Source organism: Rhinopithecus bieti, unplaced genomic scaffold (genome assembly GCF_001698545.2).
Source record: "Rhinopithecus bieti isolate Rb0 unplaced genomic scaffold, ASM169854v2 scaffold_81031, whole genome shotgun sequence".
NCBI classification, from domain to species: domain Eukaryota; kingdom Metazoa; phylum Chordata; class Mammalia; order Primates; family Cercopithecidae; genus Rhinopithecus; species Rhinopithecus bieti.
In genome coordinates, this window is record NW_016830217.1 from 511,257 (window position 1) to 531,898 (window position 20,642).

The 20,642-nt window shown below is 46.6% G+C and overlaps 2 protein-coding genes across 7 annotated transcripts in view; one reads left to right on the forward strand and one right to left on the reverse strand.

Annotated features, from left to right (window-relative positions):
* ZBTB17 (zinc finger and BTB domain containing 17) overlaps positions 1-20,642 on the forward strand; it is a 36,034-nt gene that overhangs the window by 165 nt on the left and 15,227 nt on the right. For 3 of the 6 annotated variants that reach the window (XM_017865269.1, XM_017865266.1, XM_017865271.1), the window contains exon 2: positions 2,819-2,905. The exons of the other annotated variants lie outside the window; for them this stretch is intronic. The gene's annotated coding sequence lies outside the window, so the exon portion shown is untranslated. The remainder of the gene's footprint in view (positions 1-2,818; positions 2,906-20,642) is intronic. 6 annotated transcript variants of the gene reach the window in all.
* On the reverse strand, positions 296-6,851 carry LOC108524245 (uncharacterized protein C16orf52 homolog A-like). The gene is given in 6 exon segments (XM_017865244.1): positions 296-383; positions 489-551; positions 834-885; positions 5,519-5,761; positions 5,764-6,003; positions 6,794-6,851. Coding segments are annotated over 6 exon segments (744 nt in total).

The window sequence follows — 20,642 nt, forward strand, 5'->3', positions numbered from 1 at the left end:
CGCCCGGGGCCGGGGAGGTCCCAGGAGCCGGGGTGGAGGCGGCAGAGGATGGGGCGCGGTGGGACGCCGGTGACGGTTGTGTGGGGGAGGGGAGGGAAGTGGAATGGGATCCGAACCGGGGCTGAGGGGACACCGCCGGGCGGGAGATTGTGGGGTGGCGGGGCAGGGGGCGTCGCCGGGCGTGCTGGCGGGGAGTGGGGCGGCCAGAGCGACCGCCCGGGCGAAGGGGCGCGTGTCACCTCCCGGGCTGGATGACACCCCAGCTGGTAGCATCTCCGCCCCCGCCGCCCGGCTGTCACCGCCCCTTGACCCCGCGCGCTGTAGAGGGTGGGCGTTCTGCGGCCGCGAGGGAGCGCAGTGCCGGGGCAGCTCCGGTCGGCCGGCTGGGGCGGGAGGGAGCGAGGCTGCCCGGGCCTAGGAGGAGCTGACAAGGGAGGAGGCCGACGCTGTCCCTGTATAAAATCATTTCATTCATTCATTCGTCCTACGGACGGTGGTTCACCACCTGATAGATGCTGAAGCTAGAGCGAGTGATGCGGACGGACTCGATCCTGGAGTAGCGGTTAGGAGTTTGAACCGTGGAGCCCAGCAGCGGGGTTTGAATCCCCACTCCCTGCTGTGACCTTAAGCACTTTTGGCTTTTTCTTTCTGCCTGGGTTTACTCAGCCTTTAAGCAGAGATGGTAATAAAATCTGCCCCCTAAGATTGTAATAAAGGGGAAATGAGGTTCCTAGAACACTTATGGGCACAAAGCAAATGCTGTGTGTTTGTTGCTGTTATTAATTGTATCCCCATCGTCACCCAGAGCTCAGAGACCCATGTGGGAGACATACAGGTAAATCAGCAATTCTGATACTGCTGCGAGGGCAGAAAGCCCTCCTTCATCTGGAGCACAGAGACACATCACTCAGCCAAGGGGGACTCCCGGGAGGCTTCTGTCCGCCAGAAAACTAAGATCTAAGGGAAGCTCAGGGGAGTGAGGCAGAAAAACGAGTATTCTCAGTTGAGGGTGTAGTTTGCGAGAAAACTCATCTTTGCAGAGAGAGAGGAGAAAGATCAGTTTAAATAAAGAAGCAGACTGGGCCGGGCGCAGTGGCTCACGCTTGTAATCTCAGCACTTTGGGCAGATCACTTGAGGTCAGGAGTTCGAGACCACCCTGGCCAATATGGTGAAACCCCCGTCTCTACTAAAAATACAAAAATTAGCCGGTCGTGCTTGCGAGCGCCTGTAGTACCAGTTACTGGAGAAGCTGAGGTATGAGAATCGCTTGAACTCCGGAGGCAGAGGTTGCAGTGAGCCCAGATGGCGCCATTGTACTCCAGCCTGGGCGACGAGCAAGATTCCGTCTCAAAAAAAAAAAAAAAAAGAAGCAGCAGCAGCAAGCCGTGGTCTGGTCTTAGGGGATGTTGTAAACCTAGTTAAGGACTTTACATTTTAGGTTAATGGGAAGCCATTTAAGAATCAGATCTGTGGCCAGGTGTGGTGGCTTACTCTGTAATTCTGGCACTTTGGGAGGCCAATGTGGGATGATTGCTTGAGCCCAGGAGTTTGAGACAAGCCTGGGCAACATGGCAAGACCCCATCCTTATAAAAAAAAAAAAAAAGAAAGAAAGAAAAGAAAGAAAAAAAAAGCTGGGCATGGTGGAGCACACCTCTGGTGGTCCCAGCTTCTTGGAAAGCTGAGGTGTGAGGATTCTTTTATTTCCAGCCTGAAATAAAAGAATCAGATTGTTTGTTTGTTTTTTGAGACTAAGACTTGCTCTGTCACCCAGGCTGGAGTGCAGTGGCAGCATAATCGTAGTTCACTGCAGCCTCGACCTGAACTCAAGCGATCCTCCTGCCTCAGCCTCCCAACTAGCTGGGACTACAGGCGTGCACCACAACACCTGGCTAATTTTTTAAATTTTCAGTAGAGGTGGGTTCTCACTGTGTTGCCCAGACTGGTCTCGAACTCTTGGCCTCAAATGATCCTCGCGCCTCAGCCTCCCAAAGTACTGGGATTATAGGCACGTGCAACCACGCCTGGCCACGAATCAGATTTGTGGATTAGGAAGCTCTCTCTGGCTAAGTGAAGAATGTATCAAAGGGAGTGGGCCTGTAGGCTAACTAAGAGCCTGCTAGAATAATCCAAGTGAGAAATAAAGGTGTGAATTAGAGGCAGAGAGTGAGGAGAGATGGTTTTAGAGATAGAATTGACACAATTTGGTGATTAGTTTGATGAGAGTTAGGGGCAGGAGGGAGTCAGGATCACCCCAGTTTTTGACTGATAGGTGTTGGATGCTGCTCCATGTGATAGGGAGCAGTACAGGGAGCAGATTTGGGGGAGGGCAGATATGTTTAGTTTTGAACATGTTGGAGTTGAATGCCTGTAAAGCATTCAGGTGCACCTGTTCAGCGGTGATCTAACAGTTGTCACCATCAAAGGTCACTGAAGTCATGGGAGGGGATGAGCTCGCCTAGGGTAGAGTATGCAATGAGAAACAAAGTGTCCAGGATATCCCAGAGCAGCGCCAATGCTGCAATAATGCTTGGGTACAAACCTCATCATTTTTTGCTTCTCAGCATTGTGTCCTGTCTCTCACTCAGCAGCAGATCCTGAGAGCAGGGCCTGAGGCTGAGTCTGTGCATCTTTGTGTCCCAGTGTCAGCATGTTGTCTGGCACAGAGCAGGCTATTTATTCAGCACTTCCTTGGCCAGACTCCGTGCTCAGCACTCCGTATTTGTCTATGTTTGCTGGATGCATGAAAGGGCAGCTCTGAGGGAGCAGGTACCCTTTAGGTTCTCATCAGATTTTCCACTTGTATGTCATTGATTCAGGTAATGAGCCGGAGGAGGGGAGCCAACCTGGAGTTTACACAGGCAAACTGTCAGAAAAGAGTAGCCTGGGCTATCTGGAAATCTGAGGTATGTCTGTAATACTCAAGGATGAAACAAATCAGATCAGTTTGTCCTTCTTCTCTAGGTTCAACATGATTCAAATGATTCTTTCCCAATAGCCTTTTCTTCAAAATTATACAGTAATGACAAAATCCCAGTTATAGTTTGGTTGGGAAATTGTTGATATTACTATTATTGTTTTACCTACAAAGAGAGGCCAGAGTGGATGATCACCGGGCAATGCTCACATCTTTAGTTAGGTGAAATCTACAGTGGCGGAAAGAGAAGTTTATTCCTTGCTCCTCAACATTCTGGAAGTACGCAGTCCAGAGCTGGTAGGGCAGCTTGCTGTGTTCTGTGAGATCATCTGGGAGCAGGATTCCTTTGATAATGTGGCTTTTCTTACTCAGACTTAGGCTTCTACCTCATGGTCCAGGCTGGCTGCTGTAACTCCTGCCATTATGTATGATCTCCCTAGGGCAAAAAGGGAAACAGAGCAGCGAGCACACACTCATTCCTTTTAAGGTTCTAATGTTTAAGGAGGCATTTTTGTATAACATGGTTCCCAGACATAAGCCAGTTCCTGCATCTGGTGCACAGCTGAAGAACAGATTATGACTGTTTCAGTGCTGGAGAAAAAGCTGGCTGAGAGAACCTTCTCTGTTTTCAGTCTGTCTGGATTACTGTCTTGGGGGTGTGATCCCCGCCTGAGGGGAGGTCCACTGAGTCCCCAAGGCAAGCTGCTCTGGCTTTGGGTAGGTTTACAGGGCTTGGGCCCAGGGAGGCCAGGCTTGTTTATCCATTCATTGTTTCTGTGTCCAACATGTGTCAGGCATTGTGCTGGGTGCTAGGCATGCTGGCACGAGTAAGACTGAATCCCGGGAGCAGGTGCTCCCAGCCATGTGTATCCTCACAATGCAATGCAGGAAATACTTTGGAGGGCTGGTAGAGGGTGTTGCACACAGAGGGAGGTTGCACTGGCGCTGGAAGGCTTTCCTTGGCGGGGTGAAGATGCTGTGAACGGCACATTTTGGACTGATCACTGTAAAATTCCCCTTGGACAGATAGAGGCAGCTAAGACTCTGGAGTCAGGTGTGAATCTGCCCTCCCGTTGAGTGGCTCTGTGTCCTGATAGTCAGTTCCTTCTGAAACTGTGTCCCAAGGAGTTAAAAAAAAAAAAACCTAATGACTATTAATTTTCCTAATCACAAGATTGTCTTCTGACACATCAGACAGCAAGCCCTTTTACTCAGTTTCATCTCTGAGCCTCAGTTTCCTCATCTGTAAAATAGAGATGAAAACATCTACCTCACAGAATTGTTTGGAGAATTACGTGAGGTCAGGCAGGTAATTCACAGGGTTTGCTGCATAGTGCAGCATTCCCCAACCTTTTCGTTTCTTTTTTTTTTCCTGTCGGCAAAATATATATTTTATATATATAGATACATATATATAGAGAGAGACAGACAGAAGGTTTCCCCCACCCACCCACCTACCCAAAACATGTCTTAGTGTTTGATTTTTTTTTTTTTTCATACACAGAGAATAGGGAATTTCAGAATTTGTACATACATGTTAGCAAACAAATTTTGATCTATTGGCTTCTTGGTGCAGTAATGGTGCCAAAGGCTCATACTATGACAAGGAAGTTGTGAACACTGATTTCTCAGGAGGTGAGGCCAGCCCCACATGAACTTCTCTTGCATCCCTCTGGTCCACACGTGATACATACTACTTCGACTTCTTTTTGTTCCTCTCATAATCATTAGACATAAAAATGGAACAACCGGAGTCACAAAGGCCCACATGCTTTTCAAGTAAGAAAGCATTCTCCTTCTCTAGGTTGCCTGTCACAGTGCAGAACCGACTGCCTGAATATGCTCAGGAGATTTAGTCAGTATTGTCTGTATTTGGTTATGGAAAAGGCTCTCCGGCCGAATGCCGGTGGCCACGGCTGGTAATCCCAGACTTTGGGAGATCCAAGGCGGGTGGATCATGAGGTCAGGAGATCGAGACCATCCTGCTAACATGGTTGAAACCCGTCTCCACTAAAAAAATGCAAAAAATTAGCCAGATATGGTGTAGACGCCTGTAATCCCCAGCCACTCGGGAGGCCGAGGCAGGAGGATCACCTGGAACCTGGGAAGGTGGAGGTTGCAGTGAGCCAAGATCGTGCTACTGCGCTCCAGCTGGGCGATCAGAGGAGACTCCGTCTCAAAAAAAAAAAAAAAAAAAAATTAGCTAGGTGTGGGTGGCAGGTGCCTGTAGTCTCCGCTACTGGGAGGCTGAGGCAGGAGAAATCGCTTGAAACCCAGGAGGCGGGAGGTGCAGTGAGCTGAGAATCACACACTGCACTCTAGCCTGGGCGATAGAGTTGAGACTCTGTCTCAAAATAAATAAATAAATAAATAAATAAATAAATAGGCTCTTTTTTTTTCTTTTTTCTTTTTTTAAGTCCATAGTGAGAGCAAATCAAAAGCATTGTTTTTTCTTCTGAGCATCAGTTTCATCTGAGCATCTTCCCATGAGAGGATGCTCAGATGTCTCACCTTTGTCCTCCTCACTCTCCAAAAATAAAAAATAATAAGAGAGTCAAGCACTTTAGACATTCATCAGCCTGGCAAATAAATTTTGCAGCACATAGAAGTCCTACTATTGTAAAGAAAATTGATAAGACAAAAAGTACATAGGATAACCCAACTACTGTGTTGTTGGGTAATTTATAAGATTGACCTCCAACTTCACTGATGTAAAATCCTATTGGAAATATGAGGGCAGCCATACAGAAAAGCATCATTCCAGTGAATGCTATTCGTTGAACATATATTGTAGCTTCTCTTCCCCAGGGGGAAGCCACCAGCAAACCACGTGTGACAGTCAAATGATTCCCATGATAAAAAACAGCGTGGTGACCCACTCCAAGGGAAGCTGGGGAGGGATGCACACCCCCTCTGGTCCATGGATGGTTTGACGCTGTCCCACGAGGCCCACAGTGAGTGCTCCCACAGACTCCCTGGTGTCGAGCCAGTCTGGGTTGGTGATGCTGGTGATGGCGAAGATATTGGCAGCCAGAAAGAGACATCCTGAGATAATGGTCAATTTATCATCTCCCCGCCCTGCTCCACCTGCTCTCCGAGCCCCTGGCAGGCAGTGGCCTCACACCTCCCACCCCATGGGCATCCTCTGGGACCCGGAGTCCCCACACTGCTGCCTCGTGCCCCTCGACCCCCATGCACCTGGGACCACCAGCCATGGCACGGCCCATAACCCTCAACCTTTTTGGCACCAGGGACCAGTTTTGTAGGAGACAGTTTTTCCATGGACAGGAGGCTGAGGGGTAGGGGTGGGAGGTGGTTTTGGGTTGACTTAAATACATTACATTTACTATATACTTTATTTCTATTATTATTACATTATAATATATAATGAAATAATTGTACAATTCACCATCATGTAGAATCCGTGGGAGCCCTGAGCTGCTTTTCCTACAGCTAGACGATCCCATCTGGGGTTGATGGAAGACAGTGACAGATCATCAGGCATTAGATTCTCATGAGAAGCACACAACCTAGATCCCTTCACATGCGCAGTTCACAATAGGGACTGAGCTCCTGTGACTATCTAATGCTGCTGCCAATCTGACAGGAAGCGGAGCTCAGGCGATAATGGCGAGCAATGGGGAGCGGCTGTAAATACAGATGAAGCTTCGCTCACTTGCCTGCTCCCTCGCCCGCCGCTCACCTGCCATGCAGCCCACTTCCTAACAGGCCACAGATCAGTAGTGGTCTATGGCCCATGGGTTGGGGACCCCTGGTATCGTGGACATTTATGAAATGTTACTTTCCTCCTGCTGCAAGGTACAGGCTAGTTGGAAGCTGGAGACCAGTCAGGATTGAAGTTGAGGAAGGCCCAAACCTGTGGGGAAGCCAGGTTGCCATCCTGCTCTGTGGCAGGGGCTATCCAGGTTTTGCATGGAGGGTCAAGGACTGCTCTGTGCTCCCCCCTGTTTTCCGGGAGAGTTCCCCCAAGCTTTCTAGTTAAAGTAATCAAACCTTGGATACTCAGAGACCACATCCTGAGAGATCTGGTAAGGAGTGTTTTGAGGATTCTATCTGCCTGTTTAATTCCTTCAAGTCCAGATGCTTCTGGGAAGCCTTTTCTGAGCCATTCCCACTTCCCCCAACCCAAGTGAGTTTGGAGCCCCTCCCCTGCGATTTCTTAGCATCCTGTTTTTGATCTCTATTGACACATTTTCACCTTAATTATAATCCTAGGTTTCCTTGCCTGTCTTTCCATGAGACTGCCAGCATCTTGGATGCAGGGACAGGGTCTTATTTATCCTGGTACTGCCTCTGTGTAGCTTGTTTCCTGGCACACAGCTGGTGCTCAGCAAATGTTGGATGAGTGGATGATCAGTCTTGATTGGCTGAGGAGGAAATGGCATTTGGGGCTGGAGAAAACGCCATGTGATTGAGGGCTGGGCATGCTGCTTGTTTATTGGGCATTTGACTGTCATATGGGAACTAGACATGGTGAACTCTGACCTTAACTGTGAGAGTTTTGGTCAGAAGACGGTTTCTCTGTCTTTTGTCTTGTTCCAGCATAGCAGGGCTTCCCAACCTTGACACTTCTGACATTTGGGGCCAGATAAGTCTTTGTTGTGGGGGGTAGGTTCCTGTAGCATCTCTGGCCTCCACCCATAGATGCCAGTAGTAACTCTTCTCCAGTGGTGACACCCCAGAATGTCTCCTGATATTGCCAAATATCTCCTGGCACAAAATCACCCCCAGTTAAGAAACCCCTGCAGTATAGGGTAGCAGTTAGGAACATAAACTCCTAAGCCAGGCATATCTGGGCTCATGTTTGCTTCTTATAATTACTAGCTGTATGCCCTTGGGCCAAGTACTTGAGCTTTCTAACCCTCAGTTTCCTCAGTTGTAAAATGGGGATGATAGTTACCTTGAATATAACTTTATTGGGTGGAATTATTAATAAGGTCATGCATGTAAAGTGCTTAGTGGAGTCCCTGGCTCCGTAATTACTGTTGTTTGATAGAAGAAGACTCTTGAGGGTCAAAGAAGAAAATATGCAGAGTTTAGGAAGAAAACAACATTTGGTATGGGAATGCATGCACCAGGGAAGGTTCTCAAGGGTGTACCTGTGGAAAGTAAGTTACCACCCTCTCCTCCCAGGAAACTTTTTTTTTTTTTGGTAGAGACAGAATCTCACTGTGTTACCCAGGCTGGTCCCAAACTCCTGGGCGCAAGCAATCCTCCTGCCTCAGCCTTCCAAAGTGCTGGTATTATAGACTTGAACCACCAAACCCAGCCTCATATAACTTTTTTTTTTTTTTTAGGTTAGGACCTTGCTCTGTGGCCAAGGCTAGAGAGCAGTGGAGCTGTCATAGTGCACTGCAGCCTCGACCTCCCTGGCTCAAGCGATCTTCCTGACTCAGCCCCCAAAGCTGGGACTACTAGCACACACCACCACACCTAGCTAATTTTTCTGTTTTTTGTAGAGATGGGGTTTTGCCATGTTGCCCGGACTGGTCTTGAACTCCTGGGCTCAAGTGATCCACCTACCCACGCCATCCCAAAGGACTGGGATTACAGGTGCGAGCAGGGGTGGTGTCCTGCGGGGTGACCCATTGTTGGGTTTGACATTTGACATCACAGTAGGGAGGGACCTCAGCTTTAATGAAAACAAAAAACTCCAAATACATTTTGTGTACAAAACATATTGTCCTGGAGATCATAATCTACTTCTTTTGCTGGCTGCGGTTTTTTTAAATTTTTTTAATTTTTGGGACAGGGTCTCACTCTGTCGCCCAGGTTGGAGTGCTGTGCTGGGATTGTAGCTCACTGCAGCCTCGACCTCCAGGGCTCAAGCGATCCTCCCACCTCAGCCTCCCGTGGCCACAATTTTTAAATGGTTGAAATAAGAGAGGTCAGAGAATAAGTACTGTGGCTCAGAGTGATTGAGCTTTGCTGCAAGCGTGTGTGTGGAATGCCAGCACAGGGACTCCTTATGGACATCAATAACTTGACAGTCCCTGGGTGATTAAGGTTGACCTCAGTAACGCAGTCAGCACAAATATGTGTAGAAAACTGGGGCTTAGGCTCTTGGATTCAAACATGCTTGTTATGAATTGAAGAGAGATGGTTCTTAGGGCTGGGTTTCAAAGGAAGGAAGCAAAGGGCATGGTTAGAATTGAGAGTTGTTCACTCATGTCTAAACAGCAGTGTGGACAGAGGCTCAGAGGTGGGAATTCCCGCTGCGAGTGGAGAGCAGGCCAGAAAGCAGGCTTGGTGGGTTCATTGTAACATCAAAAATCTACTCAGCTTCTGGTCTTGAAAGGTCTGGCAGTAAAATCTGTTCTCCCCACCCCAGCCGCACCACTTCCTATACTGGAACTTATTAACCTAAGCAGTCACTTTCCTGTCCTGAATGGCAGGCTCCACTTGAATTTCACCAACCTGCCCCATGGGAAGCTGTATCACCAGAGCTCAGAGAGCAAAGCACTTCTCATTTCTGTAGTCTCAGGGCCATGTGGGCCCCTCAGGGATTTTCCCCAGTTACTGTGACTCAGTCAGCAGCCCAAACTAATGCTTGGCAACATTGTTTAAAGTAAGAAAGAAGTTGTTTAACTTTGTAAATCATTTTTGTTAAATGTTGACTCCATACAAAAGAACGTGTTCAGTGTAAAGAATAAGGATACAAGAAACATCTTCCATGTACCCATTACTCAGTTTTCAAAAAGAACTTACTGTTACCTTTGGAGTTCCCTGTGTCCCCTCCCTGATCTCACCCGGCCCAAGTCATCCCTGAGTTTTGCTTTCATCACTCTTTTACTTTTCTTTATAGTCTTACCACGTGTTTGTATTGCTAAACAATGTACCGTTTAATTTTTCAGGTTTTTGAACTTAATATAATCATACTGTTTTCTTCAGTGCCTTGACATTAATCCACGTTGCATAGAGTGGTATTTCATTTTCACAGATGAATAATGTTCCATTGTATGAGAATTTATTTATCCTTTCTATTGTTGGGGGACATTTGGGTTGTGTCCAGTATTTTGCTGAGACAAACAGCGCCACTGTTCACATTCCCGGGACATGCATGCACAGCCTCTCCAGGGGCTGCAGCTGGGAGTGGAGTTGAGTCATGGGGTATGTGCGTCTTCAACTTAACCAGATAATGCCAAGTTGTTTCCAAAACGGTTTCCCCAGTTTAACCCTTCAACAATTCCGTTTGCCTCATATCCTCTCAACAATGGTATTTTCAGACTTCAACATTTTTACTTATCTGGTGGGCGTACAATGACATCTCATGTGGTTTTGATTTGCATTTTCCTGGTTCTGAGTTGGGCATCTTTTCATTGCTTACTGATCGTTCAGATTTCACCTTCTTGGAAACATTGTCTTGCTCATTTTTCTATTGGGTGGTTTGTAGACATTTTGTTAGTTTTTCGTTTTTTTTATTTCTTATTTTGGATACTAATTCTTTGTTAGTTATATGTGTTATAACTACCCACTTCCAGTTTGTGGCTTGTCTTTTCACTGTAGGATTTTATTTTCTGTTTTTGATGAACAGAATTTTTTTTTTTTTTGAAACGGAGTCTCGCTCTGTTGCCCAGGCTGGAGTGGCACGATCTCGGCTCACTGCAAGTTCTACCTCTCAGGTTCAAGCGATTCTCCTGCCTCAGCTTCCTGAGTAGCTGGGATTACAGATGCGTGCCACCACACCTAGCTAATTTTTTTTTTTTTATTTTTAGTAGACGGGGTTTCAGCATCTTGGCCAGGCTGGTCTTGAACTCCTGACCTCATGATCCACCCATCTCAACCTCCCAAAGTGCTGGGATTACAGGCGTGAGCCACCATGCCCGGCCTGTTCTGTCTCTTTAAATACCACACTGACTTGTAAAATACATCATTTTAGAAAACTGGTGACCTGGTGTCTAGTAAATCCTTGGCCCATTGCTCTTCCATTTTCATTTTATTTTTTTCTGAAACAGGGTCTCGCTCTATCACCCAGGCTGTAGTGCAGTGGTACAATCTTGGCTCACTACAGCCTTGACCTCCCAGGCTTAAGCTATCCTTCCACCTCAGCCTCCCAAGTAGCTGAGACTAGAGGCATATGCCACCACGCTCAGCTGTTTTTGTCTTTTTTGTAGAGACAGTTTCACCATTATATAAGTTTCACTTATTATATGTATTATAAACTCAATGCAATTCTAATAAAACATACCAACAATTGTTACGGCATTTGACGTGCATAATCTAACATGACGATGGGGCCAGGCAAGATGGCTCATGCCTGTAATCCCAACATTTTGGGAGGCTGAGGCGGGAGGACTGCTTGAGCCCAGGAATTCAAGACTAGCCTCAGCCTCCCAAAATGTTGGGATTACAGGCATGAGCCATCTTGCCTGGCCCCATCGTCATGTTAGATTATGCACGTCAAATGCCGTAACAATTGTTGGTATGTTTTATTAGAATTGCATTGAGTTTATAATACATATAATAAGTGAAACTTATATAATGGTGAAACTGTCTCTACAAAAAAGACAAAAACAGCTGAGCGTTGGGAGGCTGAGGCGGGAGGACTGCTTGAGCCCAGGAATTCAAGACTAGCCTCAGCCTCCCAAAATGTTGGGATTACAGGCATGAGCCATCTTGCCTGGCCCCATTGTCATGTTAGATTATGCATGTCAAATGCCGTAACAATTGTTGGTATGTTTTATTAGAATTGCATTGAGTTTATAATATATAAAATTGGGTAGAGTTGACATTTTTGTGATGTTGAGTCATCTGATCCATAAATGTGGTATAGCTTTCAATTTATATAACTTATCAAAGTCTAAATGTGGTCAGTGTCTTTATACCTTACTCTCAAACAGTGAGGATCTGAGAACACTTTAATTCCTGTCACTTCCTCTTCCACTTTTATTCGGTAGGTGTGTATTTTAGTTCTTTTTAAACATTTTTTTTTTTCTCTCTCTCTCTAGAGACAGGGTCTCACTCTGTTGTCCAGGCTGGAGTGCAGTGGCACAATCACAGCTGACTGCAGCCTTGACCTTCTAGGCTTATGCAATCCTCCTGCCTCAGCTTCTCGAGTAACTGGGACCACAGGCACTCGCCACCACACCCTGCTAATTTTCACTTTTTTTTTTTTTTTTTGGCAAATACAGGGTCTCTTTTGGTAAAGACATGCTGGTCTTGAATTCCTGGACTCAAGCAAACCTCCTGCCTTGGCCTCCCAAAGTGCTAGGATTAGAGGTGTGAGCCACTGTGCCAGTCCTTTTACAACTTTTATGAGCATCATTATTCAGCATTTGTTTAGGTTTGCTCACTTATATTTACTATTTTCATTGTTCTTCCTTCCTTCTTGCGTTTAATACTTTCTTTCTGGGATCACTTGCATCTGTCTGAAATATGGGTTTTATAAGGTGTAAATTTGGGCTGTAGTCCTTTTGGGGGACTGCGAATCATTATACATTCTCAGGGAAGATTTTTCTCTCCCTCGCTGGGCACCAAGATTTGATATAGGCTGTTTCCATATTGTCTTCTTTCCACCGAGGTCCCGTGGGACCTCCCCCTGGGGATGGGGTGGAGAGTGGGGCTCGATCTTGCCCAGTTCTGCAAATGTCTTTCCTTGAAACCCGGTCTCAAAGTCCCACTTGCTCTCTGGACTTCAGCCCTTGTTTAGATATGTTTTGACCTCTCCGTATTACTTACTGACCTGTCAGTTCTTTGATATATTTTAATTTATTTTTAATTCCTCTTACTATCATTCCCAATCTTTGATGCATTTTAAAAGATGTCTTATACTTTTTATTCAGCATTTGTGACTGCTGGCAATAGGAGAATTGGCCAGGGTACCTTTGCCAGAAATGGAGTTGTTTCCTAGTTTTAATTTTGCATTTCATCTGGCAGCAGCAAACTCTGAATATATTACTGCTTAGTAATGTTCACTTCTGGATTGTGTGAGCTTTTTAAAATTAATTAATTTATATATTTTTTAGAAATGGGTTCTCACTATCTTGTCCAGGGTAGTCTCAAATTCCGGGGCTCAAGCAATCTGTCTACCTTGGCCTCCCAAAGTGTTGGGATTACAAGTGTGAGCCACTGTGCCCAGCCTTGGATTTTTTTTATTTTTTAAATTTTTTTTAGAAACAGGGTCTCACTGTGTTGCTCAGACTGGAGTGCAGTGGTTGTTCATCGGTGCAGTCAAAGCTCACTACAGCCTTGAACTCCCGGCTGCAAGTGATCCTCCTGCTTCAGCCTTTTGAGTGGCTGGGACTACAGGCATGTGCCACCATAGCCAGCTACTTCTGAGTTTTATACGATGTTTTAGAGCACTCATTAGTATAAGGAAGAGAGATTGTTATGTGCCTGTGATGACAGAGAATGTGTCCGTTTGGTACAGGCTCAGAATCTGATGAACCTGCTATTCTGTGTTTGTCCACAGAAGTTTTGTCCTTTTCTGTAGTGGAAAGGGCACAGTTTTCAGACTATGATGGACTTGGCCTTGAATGTGGGCAGGGCAGTGCAACCTAGGTCAGCAACAAGCTCTTAAACTGTGATTTGCTCATCTGCTCAATGCGGGTGGCTGTGTTAGTTCCTCCTCCCAGGATCACTGTGAGTACTGGTGAGGCGCATGGAAGTGTGAAACACTGTGGGTGGGGCACCACAGCAGCTCTGGCCCTTACTCCCTTCATGGCTGTTGTGGGTTAGGGTCTGTTTGCACGGGAAACAACCAGCCCATGAGTTTCTCTTGCCAGTAACCTCCCCTGGAGTCTCGGCAGATGGAGCTGTTATTAGCAAGGCTGAGTTTCCTCTCTGCACACAGGGCACAGTTCCACCCGCAGTCTCTTACCAGGACTCACAATTTTTATTTCATTTTATTTTATTTTTTATTTTATTCAAGATAAGGTCTCACACTGTCACCCAAGCTGGAGCGGCAGTGCCACAATCTCAGCTTACTGCAGCCTCAACCTCCCAGGCTCAAGTGATCCTTCCACCTCAGCCTCCCAAGTAGCTGGGACCATAGACACATGCCACCATGCCCGGCTAAATTATTTTGGATTTTTTGTAGAGATGGGATCTCACCATGTTGCCCAGGCTGGTCTTCAACTCCTGAGCTCAGGCAATCCTCCTGCCTCCGTCTCCCAAAGTGCTGAGATTAGAGGCATGAGCCACCTCTCCCGGTTTACTGATAAAGCATATATATTAACATAGTAAAATATAGTTCTCCACTGGGACCCCACCCCCGTCATCACTAGCTGTGCCTCCCTCTCCATCCCATTCCTCTCACTTCCCTGGTCTTATTAGGACCAGGAGCCAGGCCACACTTGGGGGTGGTCTCCAAGTTTCTCTCAGAAGTTTGCACTTCAAAGCGGCTGGTGGGAAACCAGCCAGGGTTGCAAGCCTTCCGTTTCAAGGCTTGGCCTGGGAGCAGCTTTGCTGATTCATCGCAGCCGCAGGCGGTAGGGATTTCAGGGGCTGGAGGTCAGCCCCACTGTTTGTTGAAGGGGAGCCCTGTGCCCCTGAGCCTCTCCTAATCCTTACTGGGCTGCTTCTAAAAACTCTGCTGTAGGACAGCACTTCTGCATCCAGATTGAGAAGCCCAGCAGTTTTTCAACATCACTGGAAACTGAGACATTGAGTCTTGACCACTGATTATTGAGCCCCAACTTAAGGCTTTGGGATTCCCAAAATATTCCTCTAAAATATTCTCTTACTCATTGAGTTTTTTCCCAGTGAAGTTTTATAGAATCTTAGCTTAATCCTATTTGGAATAAGAAATATAAAATCTGATGTTGGCTTCTGCCATATGTATTTCATAGTTGGTGTTCATGTCCTATACAGTTCATGTTCATAGTTGGAAATCTTAAAGATAATACTGTAGGGAAAGTTTTAAGTGGAAAAAATCTGCTAACTGCTAGGTAAATGCCTCATTTTAATTGTCACACTGCATCTGTTATACTTCGAATGCATGGCACTCATTAATGATATCATTCATTCATTTATGCAGCATTTCTTAAATCTTTTTTCTTTTTTCCGAGATGGGGGGGTCTCACTCTGTTGCCCAGGCTGGAGTGCAGTGGTGCAATCACTGCTCACTGCAGCCTCGACCTTGTGGGCTTAGGTGATCCTCCCGCCTCAGCCTCCCAAGTAGCTGGGACCACAGGCATGCACCAGCACACCTGGCTAGTTTTTGTATTTTTTTGTGGAGATGGGGTCTCGCTATGTTGCCCAGGCTGAAGCATGTATTACATCTTATCACTACAAGGGACCTTGGCAATTACCTAATCCTAATGAGGATACAAACCCAGAAAAAGTCAGTCACACTTGAAGAGCCTGTACTACATGGAAGTCCAGCTATATCCATTTCCAGTTCATACTTAACCTGCTTTTTTCTTTTGGCTTGAATTCTTGATCTTCAAGAGTATCATGGGGCATCTAGCCCTTCCCTTGTGATTGTCACGTTCTTCTTCCTCAATGAAAGCCTCTTTGCTTCTGCAGTCCTTGTGTCCTTTGTAGAAAGAAGGTGGCGGTTACCATCAAGTATTAAGCATTTATGCCTTTCATTCTGATTCCTATCAAGTGGAGTAAGCATTGCAGTGTGTGGGGCCTTTTCCTTTTTTCAGGTTGAAACTTCATGGGTGCCTGGATTACTGATGAGATTTTACATCCATTTTGGAAGATAGGACAAGGATGACAGCATTGGGCTGTGTTTTTTCTATATATATTTTTTCTTTTAAAAAATTAAAACAATTTCAAGCCAAATTTTTCTATAATTTATCAGCCTTGCTGGCATGGGTTTATGTGTAATGATAAAATGATGGTGGCCAGCAGTAGCTTTATGAAGAAGAAACTTTTGCCATCATCTCTATTTTACAGAAGAGGAATTGAGGTACAGAGATTCAAGTACTCCTGCCTGAGGCACTTCACTAGCTTTGGCTGGATTCCAGGGTAGGGGTGTTTTAACTGGGTCCTGGGAGTAGCAAGCCCCGCACAGTTGCATGTTGAATTGTGTGTGGGTGTGTCCCAGGGAGAAGGACTTCAGTTTCATCGCCGTGCCAGGGGCTTCCTCTGGATTTGAACACGAGAGCCCCAGCTGCTGTGCTAGGGGCGTCCCCTCAAGGAATTTTTGCTCATATTGTTTTCCTGAGTAATACATTGATTCTCTGTGCACATTACCACAATTTTCCATTTCCCTCATGAGAAATTTTTTCCTTTGAGAAGTTTTCAGTCACCAGATCTTGTAGAAAATGTCTTAAAGATTTTATGGTAGATAGAAATAAAAGACTTAGGTCTCTGACTTTGCAGCCTTTTATTTTCTTTCTTTCCTGTCTTTTTTATTTTTACTTTTTGACAGAGTTTTGCTCTGTTGCCTATGCTGGATATGATCATAGCTCGCTGCAGCCTCAGAACTCCTGGGCTTAGGCGATCCGCCCATCTCAGCCTCCCAGATAGCTGGGACCTCCCTTCCTCCCTTCCCTCCCTCTTCTCCCTCTCTTCCCTCCTTCCCTCCATCTCCTCTCTCCTTCCCTCCATCTCCTCCCTCCCTCTCCTCCCTCCTTCCCTTCCATCTTCCTTCTTTCCTTCCTCCCCTCCTCTTTTCCTCTCCATTCTTCTTCAGCTTTCTCGGTTTTAAGTTTTTAATAGATAGTGTTTACAAGTGGTGAACAATACAGAAAGGATATATAGTGAAAAGTTCAGCTCCTTCCCCACTTCCCCTGCTCCCCAGAGGGGCTTCTCATTACCAGTTTCATGTATACCCTACAGAAATGTGGATGTTGTCTTTTAAAAATAAGTAAGATGTATACATTCTTAGCCTGGGCTTATAGTTTTGGACAGATGGCATGGCCCACCTTCCACTGGGAAGGGTCAGATACTAAATTTTAAGAGACTTTGAGCTACTCCAAGAACAGGTGCTTAAAACTTTTAGAGGATTTAACAGTATTTAGTGGGAGGGTCATTTGTGCAGTCTGCCAGAAAGAATCATGTGTGTGTTGGATTCTTGGCACCAGCTAAACCCTTCTAGGGCCACCTGGGGGTGATATCATCCCATTTTTCCCATCCCAAGGATCCAGCCCAGTGGGACTTCATCTCCCCCTTTCAAGGTGCAGTGTGGCTCCTGACTGCCAAGGTTGTCACTGAGTCCTGGTGTGGTGGTCCCAGCCCAAGTGCCTAGTCCCAGCCTGGCCCTCCAGCTGTGTTTCCCATCACTTTGTCCCCTCCTTCCTCTTGTGTGCTGGGGCATGATCCCCCTTCTCCCCCTGGCCCCTCAGCTGTCATTGCTTATGCTGTCCCCTGCCCAAATGTCTTTCTTGCCTTTGTCTGTCTTTAGGTGTGGTCACATCCTCCCAGGCTGGCACTCGGCAGCACCCATTCAGCACTCATCACACTGTCCTTCTTCCCCAGTGAAGGCTGAGGGGCTGGGGCTCAGAGCCAGCCTTATCCCAGGGCCCCGGGCACTTTGCAGTGGACTTTGAAGTAAACATCCACTCCACTATCCCCTCAGCCCACCAATTATGGAGATTGGACCCCCGAATCCTTCTATATTGAACTTGAGTTCCCAGGCCTTCTGCCCTAAGCTGCACCATAGCAAAGGCCTGACGGTGGAAGCCTGCAGCCAGAGAGAAGCAACACCTGTGCACTTTTTTTTGTCGTACTGGACCAGGCTGCGGCTCTGTTGGCTTCCATCAGCCGCCCTCCCAAGGCTTTGGCCAGCTGCTGTCCTCTTTGGCAGGAGCCCTGTGCTGCCCTGTAGGGAGAGGCCACTTGGGTTTGTTTTTGTTTTATTAGTTCATCATTTTCCTTTTGTTTTAACTGTGTATCAGTCACAGAGCTGTGTTAGAGAAGTCATATCTAATTCCACTTTTGCCAGTATTTGGGCAACACTTCCTATCTGCTTGTTGTCTCATTGAACACTCGTATTTATGGTGGTTTTCCTGTTTTACAGGTGAGCAGTTTAAAACTCAGAGATTGCTTGCCTGAGGTCACTGTGTTAAGTTTGGAGCTGGGATTCTGAGTCCATTGGTTTCTTCTCTTGTTTATCCAATACCTGCTTCCATGGATATCTTGTTCCACCTTGTGGCTTTAATTACCGTCTCTACAAGATGTCTTGAGATGTCTCTACAAGACATCTCAGCTGTAATTGGCCAGAACAGAACTCAGATTCTCCCCAGGGAATTTCCTCCTGCCACTCCTCCTCCTGTCTGGAAGTGGCACCGCCACTGGGCCAGTGTCTCTGGGCACAGATCTTAGTGTCATCCTCGACTCCTTTCCTTCTGTCACAACACACATCTGGTTGATCAGCTCTGCCAAAACGTATTCCTAATCTGACCGCTTCTCACCTGTTTCCTACCTCCTTGGTGAGGCCACTGCTATCTCTTCACTACTGTAGTAGCCTAACTGGGGCCCCCACTAAGCCTTCTTGCCGTCTGTCTGTGCACTGCAGTCAGAGGGGCCTTTTAGGAACCTCACTCTTCTGCTCTTTTCTGTCACTCTTCGTCACTCCCAAGGCATCCCAGTGCACTTAGAAGAAATCCAGAGTCTGCTGTGTCCCTGCAAGCCTGGGCGAGCTCAGCCCCCACTGCTCTCATTCTTGCGCACACACACCTGCCAGACACACCGGCCCCTGTGCCACACACCTCCTCCTCTCCAGACACACCGGCCGCTGTGCCACATACCTCCTCCTCTCCAGACACACCGGCTGCTGTGCCACACACCACCTCCTCTCCAGACACACCAGCCCCTGTGCCAAGGTCATGCCCGCCCCAGGGATTTTGCATCTGCTCTTCCTCGTGTCTGTAATGGTCCCTGAGCATACGTGGCCTGGCTCACTCTTACACCTCATTCAGGTTTTTGCTTAAATGCCACCTCCTCTGAGGTCTCCCTTGCCTCCTTTCTTTTTCTTTCTTTCTTTCTTTTTTTTTTTTTTCTTTTTTGAGAAGGAGTCTCTCACTGTCACCCAGGCTGGAGTGCAGTGGTGCGATCTCAGCTCACTGCAACCTCAGCCTCCCAGGTTCAAGCAATTCTCCTGCCTCAGCCTCTTGAGTAGCTGGGATCACAGGTACCCACCACCATGCCCAGCTAATTTTTTTTTATTTTTAGTAGAGATGGGGTTTCACTATGTCGGCCAGGCTGGTCTTGAACTCCTGACCTTGTGATCCACCCGCCTCAGCCTCCCAAAGTGCTGGGATTACAGGCGTGAGCCACTGCACCCGGCCGCCTCCTTTCTTAAATAGTAAACAGCCCCTGCCTCTCGATCTGCTCAGCTTGCTTTAGTTTCTCCACAGTACTTGGTAGCTGCCATTGTTTATTATACCCATTTATTACCTGTCTTCCCCACTCGGTTCGAAGCTCTAACATAGTACCTAGGACAGACACAAGGTAGACTCATTAGACGTTTGTGAAATTCATTAGTCTTCTCTCTATATGTATCTGTTTCCTAATTTATAGGCTGAGCACCCCTAAAGGGCAATCAATAATTATGAGCCGATGAGCAGCTGTATCACCCACTGATTTTCTCTATATTGGGGAAATTTCTTATCCATGTACATAGAATTGTTGCTCAAATGCCTTTGTGATTGATAGAATGGGCATTCACTTTTTCATAGTGGCTTTTGTCTATTTTCTCAGTTAACAAGTTGTACCAGAAGTACAGCTGTCATTTCATAAGGGTCTAGGAAATACTTTGATATTGAGTTAGTCATTCTCAAAAAGGCCAGGGATCTCTGCTCTCAACCGGCCTATTCCCCACTTGATCTGTAACCACTTGAGAGCAGGGTTCTGGGTAACGTGCTATAAACAGCTGTAAGGAATAAATAAGTAGCCCCACCTTGCAGTGAGTTTATTAAACTGGTAGGAGAGAGGGGGTGACACATTGTATCATTTAAGGCAGTGTCAGTGCTGTTGCTTGACACTCGGGAAGTATTTGTGGCTAATGGGTGTATGTGCCTTGGGGAATGATCAGGTACTGCCCAAGTCCCACATGTCGTGATTCTGTCTTTTTGGCAGGAAGGCCCCTTAATTTACCGTGTTGAGCTTTACAAGTCCCTGGAGCGCATACCAGCGTAGTGGATTCTAAGCTGGCCTGGGCTGCTGGAATCCTGGACAGCTCTTTTTCAGGGCCTGCCAGCCTTCCCTTTCGTGGATAGTCCTAGAGCAGTGGGGTCCATCAGGGATCAGGCAGGGGGGTGTCTGCCCCCTCAAAAGTGTGGCTAAACTTTTGTTGTTGATGTTGATAGGGTCTCCCTCTGTCACCTAGGCTGGAGTGCAGTGGTGCAGTCATAGCTCACGCCCAGCTAATATTTTAATTTTTATTTTGTAGAGATGGGGTCTCACTATGTTGCCCAGGCTGGTCTCAAGTTTCTGGCCTCAAGTGATCCTCCAGCCTCGGCCTCCCCAAGTACTAGAATTACAGGTGTGAGCCATTGCACCTGGCCTAAATCTGAAAGATAGCAGTAGTTGTATAGTTTGAAAAGCAAAGTCAGCATTGTAATTTCATTTTGTATTTACACATGTTTAAGATTTTAAAAAATCTGTTTTTTTTTTTATCATACATACAAACTTCTGAAAATACTACTGAACCTTGGCTGTTGGGAGTGTGTAGAGATAGCAGTGATTCTTAAGCTCGGAATGGGCACTTTCCAGTAGAAATACCAGAATTGGGTTGTCAGGAGGGGCCAAGATTTATATGTTTATCTAAAGGAGAAAGTGATTTTAGAAGTTTGAGAAATCCCATCTTA